The 18,318-nt window shown below is 43.3% G+C and overlaps 1 protein-coding gene across 1 annotated transcript in view; it reads left to right on the top strand.

Moving 5' to 3' along the window:
• LOC134571451 (bile salt export pump-like) overlaps positions 1-18,318 on the top strand; it is an 86,637-nt gene that overhangs the window by 63,342 nt on the left and 4,977 nt on the right. Inside the window, exons 23-27 of the mRNA XM_063429704.1 lie at positions 3,394-3,635; positions 4,993-5,149; positions 6,670-6,867; positions 9,708-9,914; positions 11,312-11,458. Of these exons, the coding sequence (XP_063285774.1) occupies positions 3,394-3,635; positions 4,993-5,149; positions 6,670-6,867; positions 9,708-9,914; positions 11,312-11,458 (951 nt within the window). The remainder of the gene's footprint in view (positions 1-3,393; positions 3,636-4,992; positions 5,150-6,669; positions 6,868-9,707; positions 9,915-11,311; positions 11,459-18,318) is intronic.

Genomic DNA, 18,318 nt, shown 5'->3' with positions numbered 1-18,318 from the left:
GCTTAAACGTTACCTTGATAAAGACTCAGGAAGGAAGCTTAAACGTTACCTTGATAAAGATTCAGGATGTAGGCTGAAACGTTACCTTGATAAAGGTTCAGGAAGGAAGCTTAAATGTTACCTTGATAAAGATTCAGGATGTAGGCTGAAACGTTACCTTGATAAAGGTTCAGGATGTAGGCTGAAACGTTACCTTGATAAAGATTCAGGATGTAGGCTGAAATGTTACCTTGATAAAGATTCAGGATGTAGGCTGAAACGTTACCTTGATAAAGATTCAGGATGTAGGCTGAAACGTTACCTTGATAAAGATTCAGGATGTAGGCTGAAACGTTACCTTGATAAAGGTTCAGGAAGGAAGCTTAAACGTTACCTTGATAAAGACTCAGGAAGGAAGCTTAAATGTTACCTTGATAAAGATTCAGGATGTAGGCTGAAACGTTACCTTGATAAAGGTTCAGGATGTAGGCTGCAACGTTACCTTGATAAAGATTCAGGATGTAGGCGGAAACGTTACCTTGATAAAGATTCAGGATGAAGGCTGAAACGTTACCTTGATAAAGATTCAGGATGTAGGCTGAAACGTTACCTTGATAAAGGTTCAGGAAGGAAGCTTAAACGTTACCTTGATAAAGACTCAGGAAGGAAGCTTAAACGTTACCTTGATAAAGACTCAGGAAGGAAGCTTAAACGTTACCTTGATAAAGACTCAGGAAGGAAGCTTAAACGTTACCTCGATAAAGATTCAGGATGTAGGCTGAAACGTTACCTTGATAAAGGTTCAGGAAGGAAGCTTAAACGTTACCTTGATAAAGACTCAGGAAGGAAGCTTAAATGTTACCTTGATAAAGATTCAGGATGTAGGCTGAAACGTTACCTTGATAAAGGTTCAGGATGTAGGCTGAAACGTTACCTTGATAAAGATTCAGGATGTAGGCGGAAACGTTACCTTGATAAAGATTCAGGATGAAGGCTGAAACGTTACCTTGATAAAGATTCAGGATGTAGGCTGAAACGTTACCTTGATAAAGGTTCAGGAAGGAAGCTTAAACGTTACCTTGATAAAGACTCAGGAAGGAAGCTTAAACGTTACCTTGATAAAGACTCAGGAAGGAAGCTTAAACGTTACCTTGATAAAGACTCAGGAAGGAAGCTTAAACGTTACCTCGATAAAGATTCAGGATGTAGGCTGAAACGTTACCTTGATAAAGGTTCAGGATGTAGGCTGAAACGTTACCTTGATAAAGATTCAGGATGTAGGCGGAAACGTTACCTTGATAAAGATTCAGGATGTAGGCTGAAACGTTACCTTGATAAAGATTCAGGATGTAGGCTGAAACGTTACCTTGATAAAGGTTCAGGAAGGAAGCTTAAACGTTACCTTGATAAAGACTCAGGAAGGAAGCTTAAACGTTACCTTGATAAAGACTCAGGAAGGAAGCTTAAACGTTACCTTTGATAAAGATTCAGGATATAGGCTAAAACGTTACCTTGATAAAGGTTCAGGATGGAGGCCGAAACATTGCTTTGATAAGGCTCAGGATGTGAGCTGAAACATTGCCATGATAAAGGCTCGGGATGTTAGTTAAAACATTACTGTACCACTTCCTAAAATAAACTCTGCTTTTTTGGGGGATATTACTACGTGTGCCCAAGTTTTCTGTGTTTTGCTGCATGTTGTTATGGCAGACTGGACTTACCAGTGTAGTCCCTGACTGACACAACTTTTTATTAACCCCTTACGGACCAAACTTCTGGAATATAAGGGAATCATCACATGTCACACATGTGTCCTTAAGGGGTCAATCTACGTTCATGAAGAAAACGTTTTTTTTTTTTTTACCATAACATACATATGTCCCACACCAGGAAATTTTGCCCACAAAGAAAGGCAGGCAATTTCTTAACGTGCTCCTCTCTATCAATATATATACTAGAATGCACATAAACTCTACATGAAAAGCAGTAAATCTTTCCCTAATGATGCTTTCACTTTAAATCAAACTGTGCAGTTTTGTGATGACTTGCATAATTTACTAGATATATGTTGTAGATGGACTATATCCCTTTAACAGAAAGTTGACCTCTTGTACTTACCAATTATTGAAATAGCCCAGCAATCTGGATAATCATTGTCACAAAGCTCTTTACAGATACGAATTAGCCAACTGTCAGGGAAAGCCTATCATTATTTATATACACTGTATTGGAGGTTACAAAAGAAGTCTGATCAATTCTAATTAATCTTTTTCCAATTAGACTTAAAGCATAGCTGTCATGAAAAACATGGTTGCACTTAAAAACACAAAAAGATAAAACGTGCTAATCAAATAGAAATCCTGTGTATAGGCAATATTTTAATTTAGACAGTAGTTTCCATTGTATTTATTGTATAATGTATAGAACAATACATTAACAAAGTATATGATAAAATCTAATGAAACACACATTCTTTTCTGGGATTGAGTCACATACACCGTGAGCAGACGTGAGCAAAAACACTTTTCCAGACAGATACTTTTAGGGAGTAGAATACATTAACTGGGTTATTTACTAAAATGAGAATTCAGAGTGAATTTAAAGTAAAATTCAAAGTGACACAGTCACTCCCCACCCCTGTAAATGAGATGTCATGAAGATAAAATCTTTAAAAATCACACCAAAAAAAAATACAATTTTTAATTTTACAAGTTCTGGGTGTGCCCCCAATTCCATTTTTTTGGTAAAGATTAAATCTTTATAAAAACAGTTTTGGAATTTTACTGAAATTCCGACCCAGTCAAAAGATATACTCAGACAAAGTAGTAGTTTTCCTCCTTTTGACACCTCTTGACACTGGGTGAAACTACTGTCATCAAGAAATGTCAATCCCACAGACGTTATTAGTGACAGCTGCAGGGAATTGGCTCTGTTAATGAAGGGTCCCAGTCTCGCTGGATCCTCCATAGACCTCAATGCTGTACTGTCACGTATGCACAAGAGTACAGCCGTGACATCTGCTCCTAGCAAGAGGACCAGCAGAAGAATATGGGGGCACCCGCAAGGAACAGGTTCAGGTAAGTTAAACTCACCTTTCCCTGCCCCACGGCTACCGGTTCCCCAGCAGCGATGTCAACATCGGGGGTCTTTGCAAATTCTGCAAATTCTCCAGACGATGACAGTTCTGCTTTAAGGTCAAAATACCTGAAATGGAAAAATTTTCTAAGACAGCTATGTTTTTAGTTCGCTTGGAATTCTCCCTTCCTCTTTATCTAACTAATTTTTAATACGGTATTTGCCTAGCATAATGTCAAGGTTAAATCGCATTATGGTGTAGAGGTTATTTTGTTATATTTCTCCATATTTGTGGTTGACAGATACTTTTTTTTTTACAAATAACTAAATGTTTTTCAGGTGTCAAGTGAAGCAATAAGTAACATTCGAACTGTCGCTGGACTAGGAAAAGAAAAAATGTTTGTGGAAATATATGAAAAGCAGCTAGTTTTGCCCTACCGAGCCGCCGTTAAAAAATCCCATGTATACGGAGCTTGCTTTGGGTTTGCCCAGTGCGTCATTTATCTGGCTTATGCTGCATCGTTCCGATTTGGAGGATATTTAGTCACCTTTGATGGTATCAGCTATATCGTTGTTTTCAGGTATAATACCATAATTCAAAATTCAACTATAACAATATAAACCTATACAGGTGCAGTTCTATCCAAACCTTTTTGCTTGATTTATGTGGAATGTGAACTACTGCATTTTGTTAAAGGAAAGAAGGATTTGGCTGCTGATATCAGTGGCCACTAGTCATTATTTTTCTGTCTTTTTGCTGTATTGTGCAGCAAGATCTAACGTGCATTAACAGTGTTCCATAGTATACCACTTGGGGGTGCTAAATCCAACTAGAATCAAATGAATAGTTATCAGTTGGTGATTTAGAAGAAGACAGCAGGTATTATAGAGGGACCACGTACGTTCTAGCTCCAAATTAATATTTTAAGACTATTTCAGTCAAATCATTTTTGCAGTAATTATTGGCAAATCAGTTGCGTTTTTCCTTTTTTTCCTTTATTTTTGTATTTATTTTTAATACTAATTTGGTTGACATAAATAAACGTTTCAATAAAATTATATAACTTTTGTGTAAAGCACAATTTGCAGATGGAATGCTTTTTTTTCTCTGCAGAGTGATATAAAGTGTTTTTTTTTTACATGATAGTAGATTTATAGCAGGCACATAGAAAATATAGTTCCAGGTTCAGGTTTTATCTTGCCCAAATTTATTAAATAAATGAATACCTAAATAAAAGTCAAACACAGAGCTTCATTTGAAAACAATGTTGTAAATTATTTTTTGAAAAGTATATAAATCGTACTCAGTTTGAAAAGCTAACATTATCTGATAAAAACGTTTTATAAAAAATGGCCCACACTGTCTTCGTGTGGCCTTTGTCTGCCTTCTCATCCACAATACCATGTATAACTGTAGTGTAATAGATCTCAAAATGTTTTAAAGAAATACCCCAAACACCATAACCCCTACAGTGCACCCACAGATGTTCCCTGGTGCACCCCCACTGTAATTAGTCAAACCAGTTTGGAACGATTTGAATTCTTATCTAGGGTCCGCCAGGTTCTGTGCACTCCTAACACCATAACTACTATGCTCTAGTGGTTATGTTGCTTGGAGAGTTTCTTTAATCCTAATGAGAATGTGCATCTAGAGGCTCTCTGTCTTACAGAGGAATGTTTTACGCAAATTGTAAACACTGCAATTTCCCAAAAATATTTTATATTCCTGGACGAAAGGAGCCTCATGTATGCACCAAAACCACTACATTAAACATGGGGATTTTTGGTTCTAGAATGTCCCTGTGATTAATCTGTTTGGAAAAAACTGAAAAAATGTTTATATAACTTATACTGGTAATTGATTATAAAAATCTGTTCTTAGTTTGCATGGGTTGTGCCGTGAACTCATTAACCTTCTTTGTCTTTCGCAATCTTTAGAGTGATATCTGCTATAGTGATGAGTGGCACGGCCTTAGGAAGGGCATCTTCTTTTACTCCTGATTACGCCAAAGCAAAGATTGCAGCTGCTCAGTTCTTTAAGTTATTGGATCGAGTTCCAAAGACGAGTGTTTACAGTACAAATGGAGAGAAATGGGTGAGATATTTCTTCTGCATTTGAAATAATATTTCTATAAGGTGGGTAGATAAAAACTGATGGGGAGAGCAAATTATGTTTACTATGGATTATATCTGAGAAACAGGACTTAATATTTTTAGTATGAATAATAAGTCCAGATTGCTAGACCTATTTCATTTATATGTTTCTACAGAGTTCTGGATTCTGTTTGCCGATCCTTGTTTTATCCACAGACTATGAAACAGCTTTCAGATTGTAATGGGTAATAGTAACTGCCCACCTGGGACTCAACTGATCCATAAATATGCACATTTAAGCTTAGTATCCCCTATCGAGTCATAGCTGTGAAATGTAATTGGTCACAGTGGTATGTTTTTCTTCGCACATGGATTGAAAAATTCTACATTGATAACACAGTTCAGCATATTCCAAGGGCTCTGGTGACTTCTGTAAAGTAAATGTGGAAATAAAGAAGTTGCTGTAAAAATATGAAACCCCCTCAGGACGTTCTCTCATTGAAAATGATGATGCTTGGATTGTGCCATCTGTCACTTAGAACCGAGCACTTCTTCTTACAAAACGTCCCTGAAATATTACAGGATGATGGCGACTGCGACTTGTAGAAATTCAATGGATTTTGCAGCCAGAGACATTATGTTCCTGCTGTAATTTAAAAAAGAATACCACCTTTTGTTTTGTGTTAAAAAAACATTAAAAGCACCATAAAACATGTTTTTGACTACTAACAATGGGTTGGGGACCTGCTGAAACCATAACCTCTACATTGAGCAGCAGTTAGTAGTCAAAAACATTTTTTTAAGTGGTTTGAATTCTTACCTGGGTCCACTGGGTGCCACTTTCCTCTTCCTTTACGATCACCCATAAGTACAATTAAAGTGGCTAGTAAAATCCACTGGAAAACATAAAAAAAATAATTTTATTAAAAACACTTTAGCTTTTCACATTATAATTAGATTACTTGATTAATCATATTATATGAGTTTACTCGCAACTCAAAACCCAGACCCAGCTCTCCTTCCAACACAGAACAAGGAACGGCAGAGAAATTTACCTGGAACACGGGCTACAAATATATTAATTAGCTGCAGATTTATAAGACAAGAAATGTAGGTCTGTTAGCACTTCCTATTGAATACCAGCTTTTTGCTCATTGTTCATCTTTTCTGTTCTTTGCAGAACTCTATATTGGTAATCTGCAGTCTATATAGCAATACATTGGAATCTATATAACATGTTTCCTTATTTATAAAATAACCTATATGAACCCATATAAAAATGTCCATTGATATATCTTTATATCTGTGGAAGAGAGAGCGTTACGCCTGGACAGCACCAGAGTCAATGAGATTAATCTGCAGTGTGATTATTGCTAATTGAAATCTATGGCAGTCATGTAATTCAGTGAGATAGAAAATAAAAATGGTTCATTTCCATGCTTTGGTGATTATTTATTGGTTACCATAACTCTACAATTTTAGAATAGTCTTCATTAATCAGAATATCTTAAAATTACGCAGGACAATTTTAAAGGTGACATTGAGTTCCTGAACTGTAAATTCACATATCCAAGCCGTCCAGTTACGATGGTTCTACGAGGGCTCAATATTTCCGTAAAATCTGGACAGACTCTTGCTTTCGTCGGAAGCAGCGGCTGTGGAAAGAGCACCAGTGTCCAACTGCTTGAGAGGTTCTATGACCCCGACGAAGGGACAGTTGTAAGTAGAACAATTTTTATTTCATTAACCCCTTCACTACTGAGCATTTTGCAGAAGAAATGACCCACAGAATCCGAGTATTTTGGGTAACCTAGAAAGTAATGTTTAAATGGAATTTTCATTTCAGCATGCCTAGATAGTGCATTATTTAATGAAAACTATTTTTTTTTTATTTTGCCTGGACAAAAAAAGACCTTTAGAAATTATTGACCAATTAATGAGGTTACAGATATAAAAACCCTTATTGTAAATAAATACTATTTCTCAATACGTAACAGACTTTCTTTTTTTGCTCACAGTCTATAATCTTCTCACCTATACATTTTAGAATATGCACTCAGTGACTAGTGACAGAGTGAGGTAGGGAGGGGTGACTAGTAACAGAGTGAGGGAGGGGGTGACTAGTAACAGAGTGAGGGAGGGGTGACTAGTGACAGAGTGAGGGGGTGACTAGTGACAGAGTGAGGGGGTGACTAGTCACAGTGTAACAGAGGCAGGGGTGACTAGTGACAGAGTGAGGGAGGGGGTGACTAGTGACAGAGTGAGGGAGGGGGTGACTAGTGACAGAGTGAGGGAGGGGTGACTAGTGACAGAGTGAGGGAGGGGGTGACTAGTGACAGAGTGAGGGGGTGACAAGTCACAGAGTAACAGAGGCAGAGGTGACTAGTGACAGAGTGAGGAAGGGAGGGGTGACTAGTGATAGAGTGAGTGAGGGAGGGGGTGACTAGTAACAGAGTGAGGGAGGGGGTGACTAGTGACAGAGTGAGGGGGTGACTAGTGACAGAGTGAGGGGGTGACTAGTCACAGAGTAACAGAGGCAGGGGTGACTAGTGACAGAGTGAGGAAGGGAGGGGGTGACTAGTGACAGAGTGAGGGAGGGAGGGGGTGACTAGTAACAGAGTGAGGGAGGGGGTGACTAGTGACAGAGTGAGGGGGTGACTAGTGACAGAGTGAGGGGGTGACTAGTGACAGAGTGAGGGGGTGACTAGTCACAGAGTAACAGAGGCAGGGGTGACTAGTGACAGAGTGAGGAAGGGAGGGGGTGACTAGTGACAGAGTGAGGGAGGGGGTGACTAGTGACAGAGGGAGAGAGGGGGTGACACAGGGAGAGGGTATCTAGTGACAGAGTAAGGGAGGAAGGGGTGACTAGTGACAGAGTGAGGGAGGGGGTGACTAGTGACAGAGTGAGGGAGGGGGGTGACTAGTGATAGAGTGAAGGAGAGAGGGGGTGACTAGTGACAGAGTGAGGGGGAGGTTACTGGTGACAGAGTGAGGGAGTGGGTGACTAGTGACAGAGTGAGGGAGTGACTCCCTATCTTCCCCTTGCTTCCTGTGGTCTTTCCCCATCTTCCCATTTTATTTCCTACCTCTCTTTGCTGCCTCTGTTCTCACCTAGGCTGCTGCTCCCTTCCCTCGCTGGTGAGAGAGGGAGGGGGTGACTAGTGACAGAGGGAGGGGGAGGTTACTGGTAAGAGAGGGAGGGAGGGGGTGACTAGTGACAGAGGGAGGGAGGTGGTGACTAGTGACAGAGTGAGGGAGGGGGTGACTAGTGATAGAGTGAGGGAGAGAGGAGGTGACTCGTGACAGAGTGAGGGGGAGGTTACTGGTGACAGAGTGAGGGAGTGGGTGACTAGTGACAGAGTGAGGGAGTGACTCCCTATCTTCCCCTTGCTTCCTGTGGTCTTTCCCCATCTTCCCATTTTATTTCCTACCTCTCTTTGCTGCCTCTGTTCTCACCTAGGCTGCTGCTCCCTTCCCTCGCTGGCTGTGAGAGGTCTGTGTGTGTGAGGAGAGTACAGGAAGTGATGCCACCCTAGCCCTGCCTCTACCCCATCACACAGAGCACCGTGTGGGATAGGAAGAAGGAGACCTTTCAGAGAGAGAGAGAGCAGATGAAGCTGCCTGGTCTCATTTGAGGATGCGGGGAGAGATAATGTAGAGAGCGGTTGGTTGCTGGGGCCCTGTGCTCCATCAGGGGCCCCACAACCTATCAATGGAAGAGATCTATTTTTTTATTTTTTTTTGCCATTCCAGTTGGAGAGATCTCTAATCTCTCCAGCTGGAGCATGGCTGTGCGGCTGGGCCCCTGGCTGTCTCGGGCCCTTGGTCCATGACCGATGTCCCCAAGTGGTCAGTCCGCCCCAGGATGTGACAGAGTGTCTGTATTCGTGTGTTAAGGGGGATGATGAGACAAGGTATCTGTATGTGTGTGTTTGGTGGGGTAATGTGTCAGGGTGTCTGTGTGCATGCTAGAGAGAGGGTAATATGACAGGGTGTCTGTATGTGTGTGTTTGGGGGGGTTATGTGTCAGGGTGTCAGTGTGCATGTTTGGGAGAGGGTAATAAGACAGTGTATCTGTATGTGTATGGGGGTAATGTGACAGGGTATCTGTATGTATGTGGGGATGATGTGACAGGGTGTCTGTGTGTGCATGTGAGGGGTAATGTGACAGGCTGTCTATATGTGTGTGAGTAGGGGTATTTATATATCACATTAGACAGTCTGTCTACTTGTATTTAGTGTATATTCCAAAAATATTATTGTCTGACAGTCATCACCTCTATTTGGATTATAGGGATTCCACCAGCAGTTGCACCTATATGTTCTACAGTTGTGAACTCAGTTATCTGATCTTACCACTCTAGAGTTGTGGGTGAAAGGTAGCTAATGTTTTTCCAGTTCTGCCCAAGAATGGCAACCTTGCCAAACTATCCGAGCTACCCTATAATTGCTACATTTTGTTAGCTCCATCCAGTGCTCTGGCTGTCAGACATATTTATTGTATATGATGACTGATGGTGAAACTACAATATTAACCAAACATCTTTAATTATTTGCAGCTTGTTGATGGCCGTGTATCCACTGACGTTAACATTGCATTTCTAAGAAGCAAAATTGGAATTGTCTCTCAGGAGCCAGTGCTATTTGAAGGTAGCATTGCTGACAATATAAAATATGGGGACAACTCTCGCACTATCTCAATGGAGGAAGTAATTGATTCTGCCAAGAAAGCTCACCTTCATGAGTTTGTCATGTCTCTGCCCGATGTAAGTCTAGAAAATATTGCTCTTCTTTACAGACCCAGCTCACAATTTTCATTACCAAGGTGTTAATAACGTTTAAGAAAAGATACATAATTACATGAGTATATTGTCTAATCCAACACCTCTATGGCACAGTTGACACATGCAGACGTAAAAGCAGTCCATTCGCCCTGGACTGAAAATTGACAGGGTTATTCAATAAAGTGAGAATTCATGGTGAATACAAAAAGAATGTTATATTTAAGGTCAACATAGCTGAAGTCACTTTGAATTTAGTAAATAACCCTGACAGTTTTGGAAATTCTTAGAATTCTTTAGTTGATTTTTTTCCCTTTTTTTTTGTTGGAGGTCATCTCATTTACCCAACCAATGAAACTCAACAGCTGCTAGTTCTCAATAATTGTTGAAGGAACACTCCAAACACCGTAACAACCTTCATTATATAAGTTATGGTGCAAGAAGTCCCTCAGTTCCTAACTCCTTACATACGGTTACATTTTTAATTATTTCAATGTAAGATTCTATACTTCCTCATTTAATCATACCAATAATTGTTCACTGTATGCATGCTGCATTGATGCACACTAGGAAAGTCATTACCTCCCTTGTTCTTGAAGAGAAATACGATGTGGATAGCAGCTTAACCAAAAGCTGTGCTCAAGCCTAGTTACAAAACTGTAAATGTTAGGGGGGTAACATCAGCCTATTCAGCAGTTCCACTTATCTGCTGGCAGGGCTCTATGGAATTATACAAGTCACAATAGACAAGAACTAGGGACTTCTGTTTGACGGAGCCTCTTCTTGGCTTCGTGAGGGCTCTTTGTTGTTACTGCTTACCTACACACAGCTGAAGGATCTGTAAATCTCCTAGAGTAATTTGTATTCATCTTCTATACAATGGATTACAAATGGAGGTCACTTCCAGCATGATGTGCCCCGTTAAAACATTGAGTAACAAATATGATATTGAAGATCACATCAGGTACGAAGAAAATCTTTAACGTAAGATACTTTAATGTTCGTATTGCTCCCACTAATGTGGGGATTGTATTCATACACGTAGCTGATGATTGCAACAGTGTAAGTTTGTTCACTGAACTAGGAATCAAGGAAATTTAACAAGGTAATCACAGATGTTATCACAAAATAGGCAAAAAGTTTTTTTTTTTAAATTGCAATGAGTTTCAGTTTAGTTATTTGGCTTAAAATGTACAGTTACATAAATTCTCCACTATTACCCCTTTAGTTACTAGAACTTTTTTTTTTCTTTAGCTAGAGTGATAATCATAACTATTTTAACTTTCAGACATTTGGTCTTACAACATCAATTAACAATAAACCACTGAACATTTCAATTTGAATGTGACTTATGGTTCAATGTTTCATATATTTTTCCTTAGAAATATGACACAAATGTTGGAATGCAAGGCTCCCAGCTCTCCCGAGGACAGAAACAACGAATTGCTATAGCTCGCGCAATTGTCAGAGATCCAAAGATACTGCTTCTGGATGAAGCAACGTCAGCTTTAGACACAGAAAGCGAGAAGGTTGTTATACAAAATTCCTAGATTTTACTAGTAGCATGACGTAAAGTCATGATTTTATTAATGACACGGAGGCTCCTATTATGCTTCTCTTTCTTTTATTTTCCCTCAGCAGCGAAGAGAGAAATGAGTGAAAAGAGAAAAAACATATCATTAACATATATACATATTCATCATATTCCACAGTGCTACATAGGGGAACCTCCCCCTTTCAGTATATAAGGTGTAGCACTCTCTTCCTCTTCCTCTTTCGTCGCGATCCGAAGACCCGTAAACCGAACCAGAACTTGAATTTGAACTGTAAACTCGGGAAGCTGAACATATCTTCCTGGAAATGCGGAGTCAACTGCGAAGCTCCTGTTAGTTCCATAAGTATTTGGAATCATGCTAAAAGGGAGAGAGGGGAGAAATATGGTAAAATCTCAACTTGCAACTGGGTGTAATATTTCCATTATATATAACAATCTTGACTCCTGAAAAGGAATAAATGTCATATTAACTAAACGTAACATAAAATGTGTGATGAACATGATCAATTAAGGCTAATGTAAACTAAGCCAAACGACAGAGAACGTCAAATCTACACAGCGTAATTAAATAGAATATGGGCCAAGAAGACCCGTCCTAAAGAAGTAAGTCGTGAGTCAGTCCAGAAAAACAGGATGTAACAGAAAACATATCACCACCTCCAACCCAGGGAGGGAGGGAGGGAATAATACTCGCCTCCGTGTCATTAATAAAATCATGACTTTACGTCATGCTACTAGTAAAATCTAGGAATTTTATTAAAGACACGGAGGCTCCTATTATGCTTGTTTAAAGCTGAGCAATGACTTTATCTGAAAAATGTTGTATCGGTCTAAAGTAAAAGTTCCTGAATGTGGATTCCGTAGACCAATCTGCAGCCTTCAGAATGTCTTCCAAGCGGCATCCGGCCGCCGATGCTTTAGAGGCCATGGCGCCTCTAACAGAGTGTGATGAGAAAACAGAGACGTCTATTCCGGCCGTAGCTAATATCCATTTAATCCATCGTGCCAGCGTCGGCGTGGATACCGGCAGATGGGGTTTCTTCAGGGAGATGAACAGAGGCCCGTCATTGGACGGGCGCAGTGTAGAGGTGCGAGACTCGTATTCTTTTAGGCACGCTATTGGGCATAAGTTAGGTAAACACGGTATCCGTGGATAGCAGACCTGTTTGGTGGCCGACTTCGTTCTTCGTGAAATATCGAACGACACCCCCTCCAGGGTGAATGAACGTGCTCGCCAGTCCAAGGCTCTCACATCTGATACTCGTTTGCAGGATAGAAGGCAGAGCAGCATCAGTAGTTTTGCCGACAATTGTTTAAGTGAAAGATCCACGTTAGTGGGCCAGCCATCTATGAGTCTGAACACACAGTTGACGTCCCAGAAGGACCCGTATCTGGACGTGGGGGGACGTGAGAAACGGACTCCCTTAAGCAAACGACAAACTAGAGGATTCTGCCCCAGTGGGAGGCCGTCCACCTGGTCGTGCCCGGCTGAGATGGCCGAGCGGAAAACATTAACCGTGCGGAAGGCTTTGCCTGATTCGAACAGATGCGTAAGGAAATCTAGTACCGATTTCACAGGGGCTGATATCGGATCCAATGATCGTCCCAAGCACCAATTGGCCCACTGTCTCCATGCTGCAGCATAGGCTTGTCTTGTACCAGGTGCCCATGCGTTTGCCAGGAGCCGCACAGTCGTGTTCGAAACCTCCGTGATCTCCCAGGGTCCCCGGAAAGGAGCCACGCCATGAGGCGGAGAAGGCCCTGTTCCACCAGGGGGTGGTTTTCCCCATCTGAGTTGGTCAATAGCGATGGATGGTCCGGCAGTAGCCGTGGGTGGTCTATCGCCATCTCCAGCAGATGTGGGAACCAAGGTTGAGATCTCCAGCACGGGGTTATCAGTACCAATGAGCTCTTGAAGCGCCGGAGGTGCGCCAGACAACGAGCTATCAGGTTGAACGGTGGGAAGGCGTAAGCCCTGCCCTCGGACCAATCTTGGAGGAAAGCGTCTGTCGCTACGGCCTCCGGGTCTGGTCTCCAGCTGCAGAACTTCGGTAGTTGTGTGTTGAGTCTGGATGCGAACAGATCCATGCTCAAAGGTCCCCACAGGGACGAGATTCTGCGGAATAATTTCGGTAGCAGTTTCCAATCTCCCGAGTCCCTCAGGTAGCGGGAGTTCCAGTCCGCGGTGTAGTTGTCCAGGCCCGGGATGTGTTCCGCGGTAACGGACACGCTGTTTTGTAAGCAGTAGTTCCAGAAGTCTCTGGCCAAAACCGCTAGGATGCGAGACCTGGTTCCCCCTAGATGGTTTATGTATCTTACGGCTGAGACATTGTCCAGCTTGAGGAGGATCGAGCATGAGATGCCTCTGGGAGACAGACTGCGAATGGCGAACGAGGCCGCCAGCAGTTCCAGAGAGTTTATGTGTAAGAAGGACTCCTCCGTGGACCACCTGCCTCCTGTGGATATATTGCCGCAGCGCGCGCCCCAACCATGTAAGCTGGCGTCCGATTCGATCACCAGGTCTGGAGCAGACCCGAAGATCGCTCGGCCGTTCCAAGCCTCCATGTGGGTTAGCCACCAGTTCAGTTCCTCCCTCGACTCTGTGTCCAGGGAAATGTGAGATTCGTACGAGTGGCCACTTCTCAGGCAGGCCGCTTTCAGCCGCTGTAAGGCTCTGTAGTGTAGCGGGCCTGGGAAAATCGCCTGTATAGAGGCTGCCAACAGGCCGATGACCCGTGCCAGTTGGCGTAGGGATATGTCCGGCCGTTGCATAAGTTTCTTTATTTCCCTCTTGATGTTGGACATCTTCTCTGCTGGGAGGCAGAGAACCTGTAGTACGGAGTCGATACGGAATCCGAGGAATTCCCATTTGTTGAGAGGGGATCAGAACCGATTTCTTCCAATTTACAAGGAAGCCTAGGTTCTGTATGAGGTGTAGGGCCCACCCTAAGTGTTCTAGTAAGAGGGATCGAGTCCCGGAGAGTATTAGGATGTCGTCTAGGTAAATGATAAGGCGGACTCCGTGTAATCGGAGGAAGGCCACCACTGGTTTTAGGACTTTCGTGAAGCACCACGGGGCGGAGGACAGGCCGAAAGGTAGGCATGTGAAACGCCACTTCCTGCCTTCCCAGCAGAACTGGAGTAGGTTCCTGTGAAATGAGGCTACCGGGATCGTTAGGTAAGCATCTTGCAAATCTAATTTGACCATCCAGTCTCCGGGTAGGAGTAGGTCTCTGAGGCAGTGAATGCCCTCCATCTTGAAGTGCCTGTATTGTATGAAGGCATTCAGGGGCCGTAGGTTGATAACCGGGCGTACCCCGCCTCCTTTTTTGGGCACTAGAAAAAGGTTGCTTACGAAACCCGGTGTGTCTAGAGGGACCTCTTCTATGGCCTTCTTGGCCTGTAATTCCCTGATCTCCGTAGAGATGAGATCTAAGTGTGCAGATGGCATGTGAATCGCCCTTGGGGGAGAGGACTGAATGGGGGGAGCGGTTAGTTCTAGTTGGTAGCCCTTTATTGTCTGTAACACCCAACTGTCTGACGTGATAAGTGACCATGCCCGGGTGAACCGGGTCAGTCTGCCCCCTACCTGCATATGGGAAGAAAGGGGAAACATGGTACTCACCATAAGGGCGTTTTCCCGTGGGTGCTCCTCGACTGCCGCGGGTATGCCAAGCCCGTCCTCGCGAGGGGAAGAATGGGGTGAAGGACCGTTCCTGGGTCGGTCTCTGTTGGTTGAAGGAGCCTCTGCCCGGTCTTGAGAAACCCCGGGGGTTGCGGCCGGGTAGACGGCTCCTACCTCTACCGGCCCCGCCAAAAACCTTTGGGCTAAATACCCTCTTAATGGAGGATTGGGCCTTGTCCAAGGCCGTGAATGTCTTTACGTAAGACCCTAGGTCCTTTACAAAGGATTCTCCAAATAAAAGGCCGTTTGCGGAGGCACCGGGCTCATTAGAAGCCATGCTTGCGAGCTTGGGCTCAATCTTGAGCAGGATGGCTTTCCTGCGCTCTGTTGACATGGCCGTATTGGCGTTGCCAATCATGCAAATCAGGCGCTGGAGCCAGCCGAACGCCACCTCAAAGTCAACTGGAGCCCCAGTCGACTGAGCCGTCTCCAGCAGCTCGTACAATTTGGTGAACGGGCCCAGGGTGTCAAGGAACTTATCCTGGCAGTTCCGCATGGAGTAGTCCAGGCCTTTTTTGGGTTTCCAACCCGACTTGCCCAGAAACTGCACAATCTGGGGGTCTACCTCAGGGGTCTTGGCTACCGCATCGGGTATGATCGGGCGTGGGCATTCCGCCCTCAGCTTGTTCCGACCCTCCTGTGAGAGGGATTTCCGTACCCTAAGGGCCAGGTATCGGGCTATATGGGTCGCAGGCTCCCATTCCGCGGAGCGAGGGTGCCTGAGGTTGTCTGGGTCAAAAGCCAGGGCATCCTTTTCGTCAGAGGTTAGCTCTGCATCATGGGCCCCTGAAGGGGTTTTGGCCTTGGTTTGCCTGGACGGGAATTGTGACCCTGGCAGGTCATCGTCCCCTGAAACCTCGTCCCCGTAGGGATCTGAGAATTGGTTGTCTGACTCCTCGTCCCCATCCTCGTCCGAATCGGACAATAAATCCTGGGCACGTGCCCGTTTCCATTCCCTGGCCGCCGTAGCCCGGCCAGTAGCTCTACTGCGCGGTTGTTGCGCGCCATCATCGACAGCCTGAGGCGTGTCATTCAAGCCAGGCTTTACCTGGGTGTGGGGGGGGTCAGCGGAGTATTTGCGTTTGGCAGGCGCCTTGCGCCCTGGGCTAGTCCCTTCAGGGGAGTTGGGAGAGGGCCCTGTGCCAGACTGGGTGGGAAGGGCCTGTCTAAGGGCCTGAGAGATGGATAGGGAGATACTGGATGACATAGCTCCCATGGCCGAGGAAATGGCCTTGTTAATGGAGGTGGACATAGTGGTGTCCAAGAGGGATTGGAATTCCTCAGAACCTATAAGGTTAGAGTCGGCCTGGGAATCGGATGCTGTGGTACCCTTAAGTGGGACAGGGTGGGGATTCAAATCACCACAGGGAGACTGCATGACAATAGATTAGTAGGTAATGTAAGGCTAAAGGACAGAGGTGCTGGATTGCTTAACCCACGCACAAAGGACAGAGCAGGAGAGAAAAAAAATACCCGGTAAGAGCAGGAGCGGGGTCAAGCAGCCTCCTCGGAGCAAAAACACGCCGAGTAATGAGGCTTAAAATGGCCGCCGGCACTATCGGCGACGGGAAACCAAGAAAATGGCCGCCGCGAGTGTCCGCGCATGCGCAGAGCGCGCTCGCGGCGGAACCGAGAAGGTGAGAAAAACACCGCCGGGGAGTAAGGTCGGCGGGATATAAAGGTCGTCGAAAACGACAGGGGTGGGGTGGGGAGATAGTCAGGGGCACAGAGGAGCCCAGGGACCCGGGTGAAAAAACGGGTCGGGTCAAAACCCAGCCCAGGGTGAAGAGGGGCAAGAGCCCACCCCAAAGGAAAGAATAAGCAGTATATAAGGAATAAATGAAACTTAAAACCAGGTCCTGCAGATAGACTGCAGGCAGTGTAGGTATAGATGACAGTAATGATATAGTCAATAAAATGTACTTAGCTGGTCTGAGGGAGCAGCGAAGAAAGAGGAAGAGGAAGAGAGTGCTACACCTTATATACTGAAAGGGGGAGGTTCCCCTATGTAGCACTGTGGAATATGATGAATATGTATATATGTTAATGATATGTTTTTTCTCTTTTCACTCATTTCTCTCTTCGCTGCTGAGGGAAAATAAAAGAAAGAGAAGCATAATAGGAGCCTCCGTGTCTTTAATAAAATTGCATCTTTATTTTTTTAAAGCTGAAATACTGATTGACAAGATCCAAATTTCAGATTGAATAATTAGCTATATGTAAAGAAGTAGCTTGTTCAGAGAATATCTCTGTGATGCAGATTGAGAAGATTTATCAACGTGTACTTTGATAAATCTCATCCATTATGCTCAGGTCCAGAGTCACTTTCTTTACAATCATATAATTGACATTATTGCACTTTACCTACCAATAAGGATTTCAATCACTAAAAACTGAATATTAGTGAAATAAAAAAAACTAACTGCAAAAACAGGATAAAGCCGTGAGAGTGAATAATTTTTCAAATCTATTATTTGCAACTCGATTTTACAATTCTGTTTCACTGCAATTCAATGTTTAGTGTATATAATTACTATTGTAGTGTCTTAATATGTATAGCCGTTATATGAAATATAGTGCTGGGATATGTTACCTGTGCAATTACTGCTTTTATTGCTTGCAGCATGTATTACTGCAGTAAATGCAATTTAGAGAAAGTCTGTAGGTTCAGAAAGGAGTAATTAAAGGAACACGCTGGTTACCAATCAACTATTTTGTATTTAATAAGTTTGACCTCATTAATATGCAGTTGTGTTTTTTTTTGTTTTTTTTTGCATTTTCAAATATTTATAGTTTTTGCACAAAAAATGTTTTGCACAATGCTGTACTAAAACTAATTCCTTTACTTATTAACCCTTAATAGGGAACACATGGGATGGGTAGCAGCATTGTAACCAGGCTGTGTGATACAAAGTAAATACAAATACAAAAAGAGAAGTCCTGCGCTTAAGCTGCAAGGACTACAACACACATCAGCCCCAATATATAGTAAAAACCAAAGAAAAGAAAATGTTACTTGCGCTTTTTCCTTAATCCCTATGTATATTTAGACAAATGGAGGTCATTTAGTTGCTCCAATGGCCATTGGAGGGATGCCCGCCTGCCAACGTCAAGGCAGACCCCCCTAAGCGGGTCCTAACACTGACCCT

This window comes from Pelobates fuscus, chromosome 8 (assembly GCF_036172605.1).
Source record: "Pelobates fuscus isolate aPelFus1 chromosome 8, aPelFus1.pri, whole genome shotgun sequence".
NCBI lineage: Eukaryota > Metazoa > Chordata > Amphibia > Anura > Pelobatidae > Pelobates > Pelobates fuscus.
Note: the sequence above shows the minus strand (reverse complement) of the source record. Positions and strands in the feature narration are given on the sequence as shown.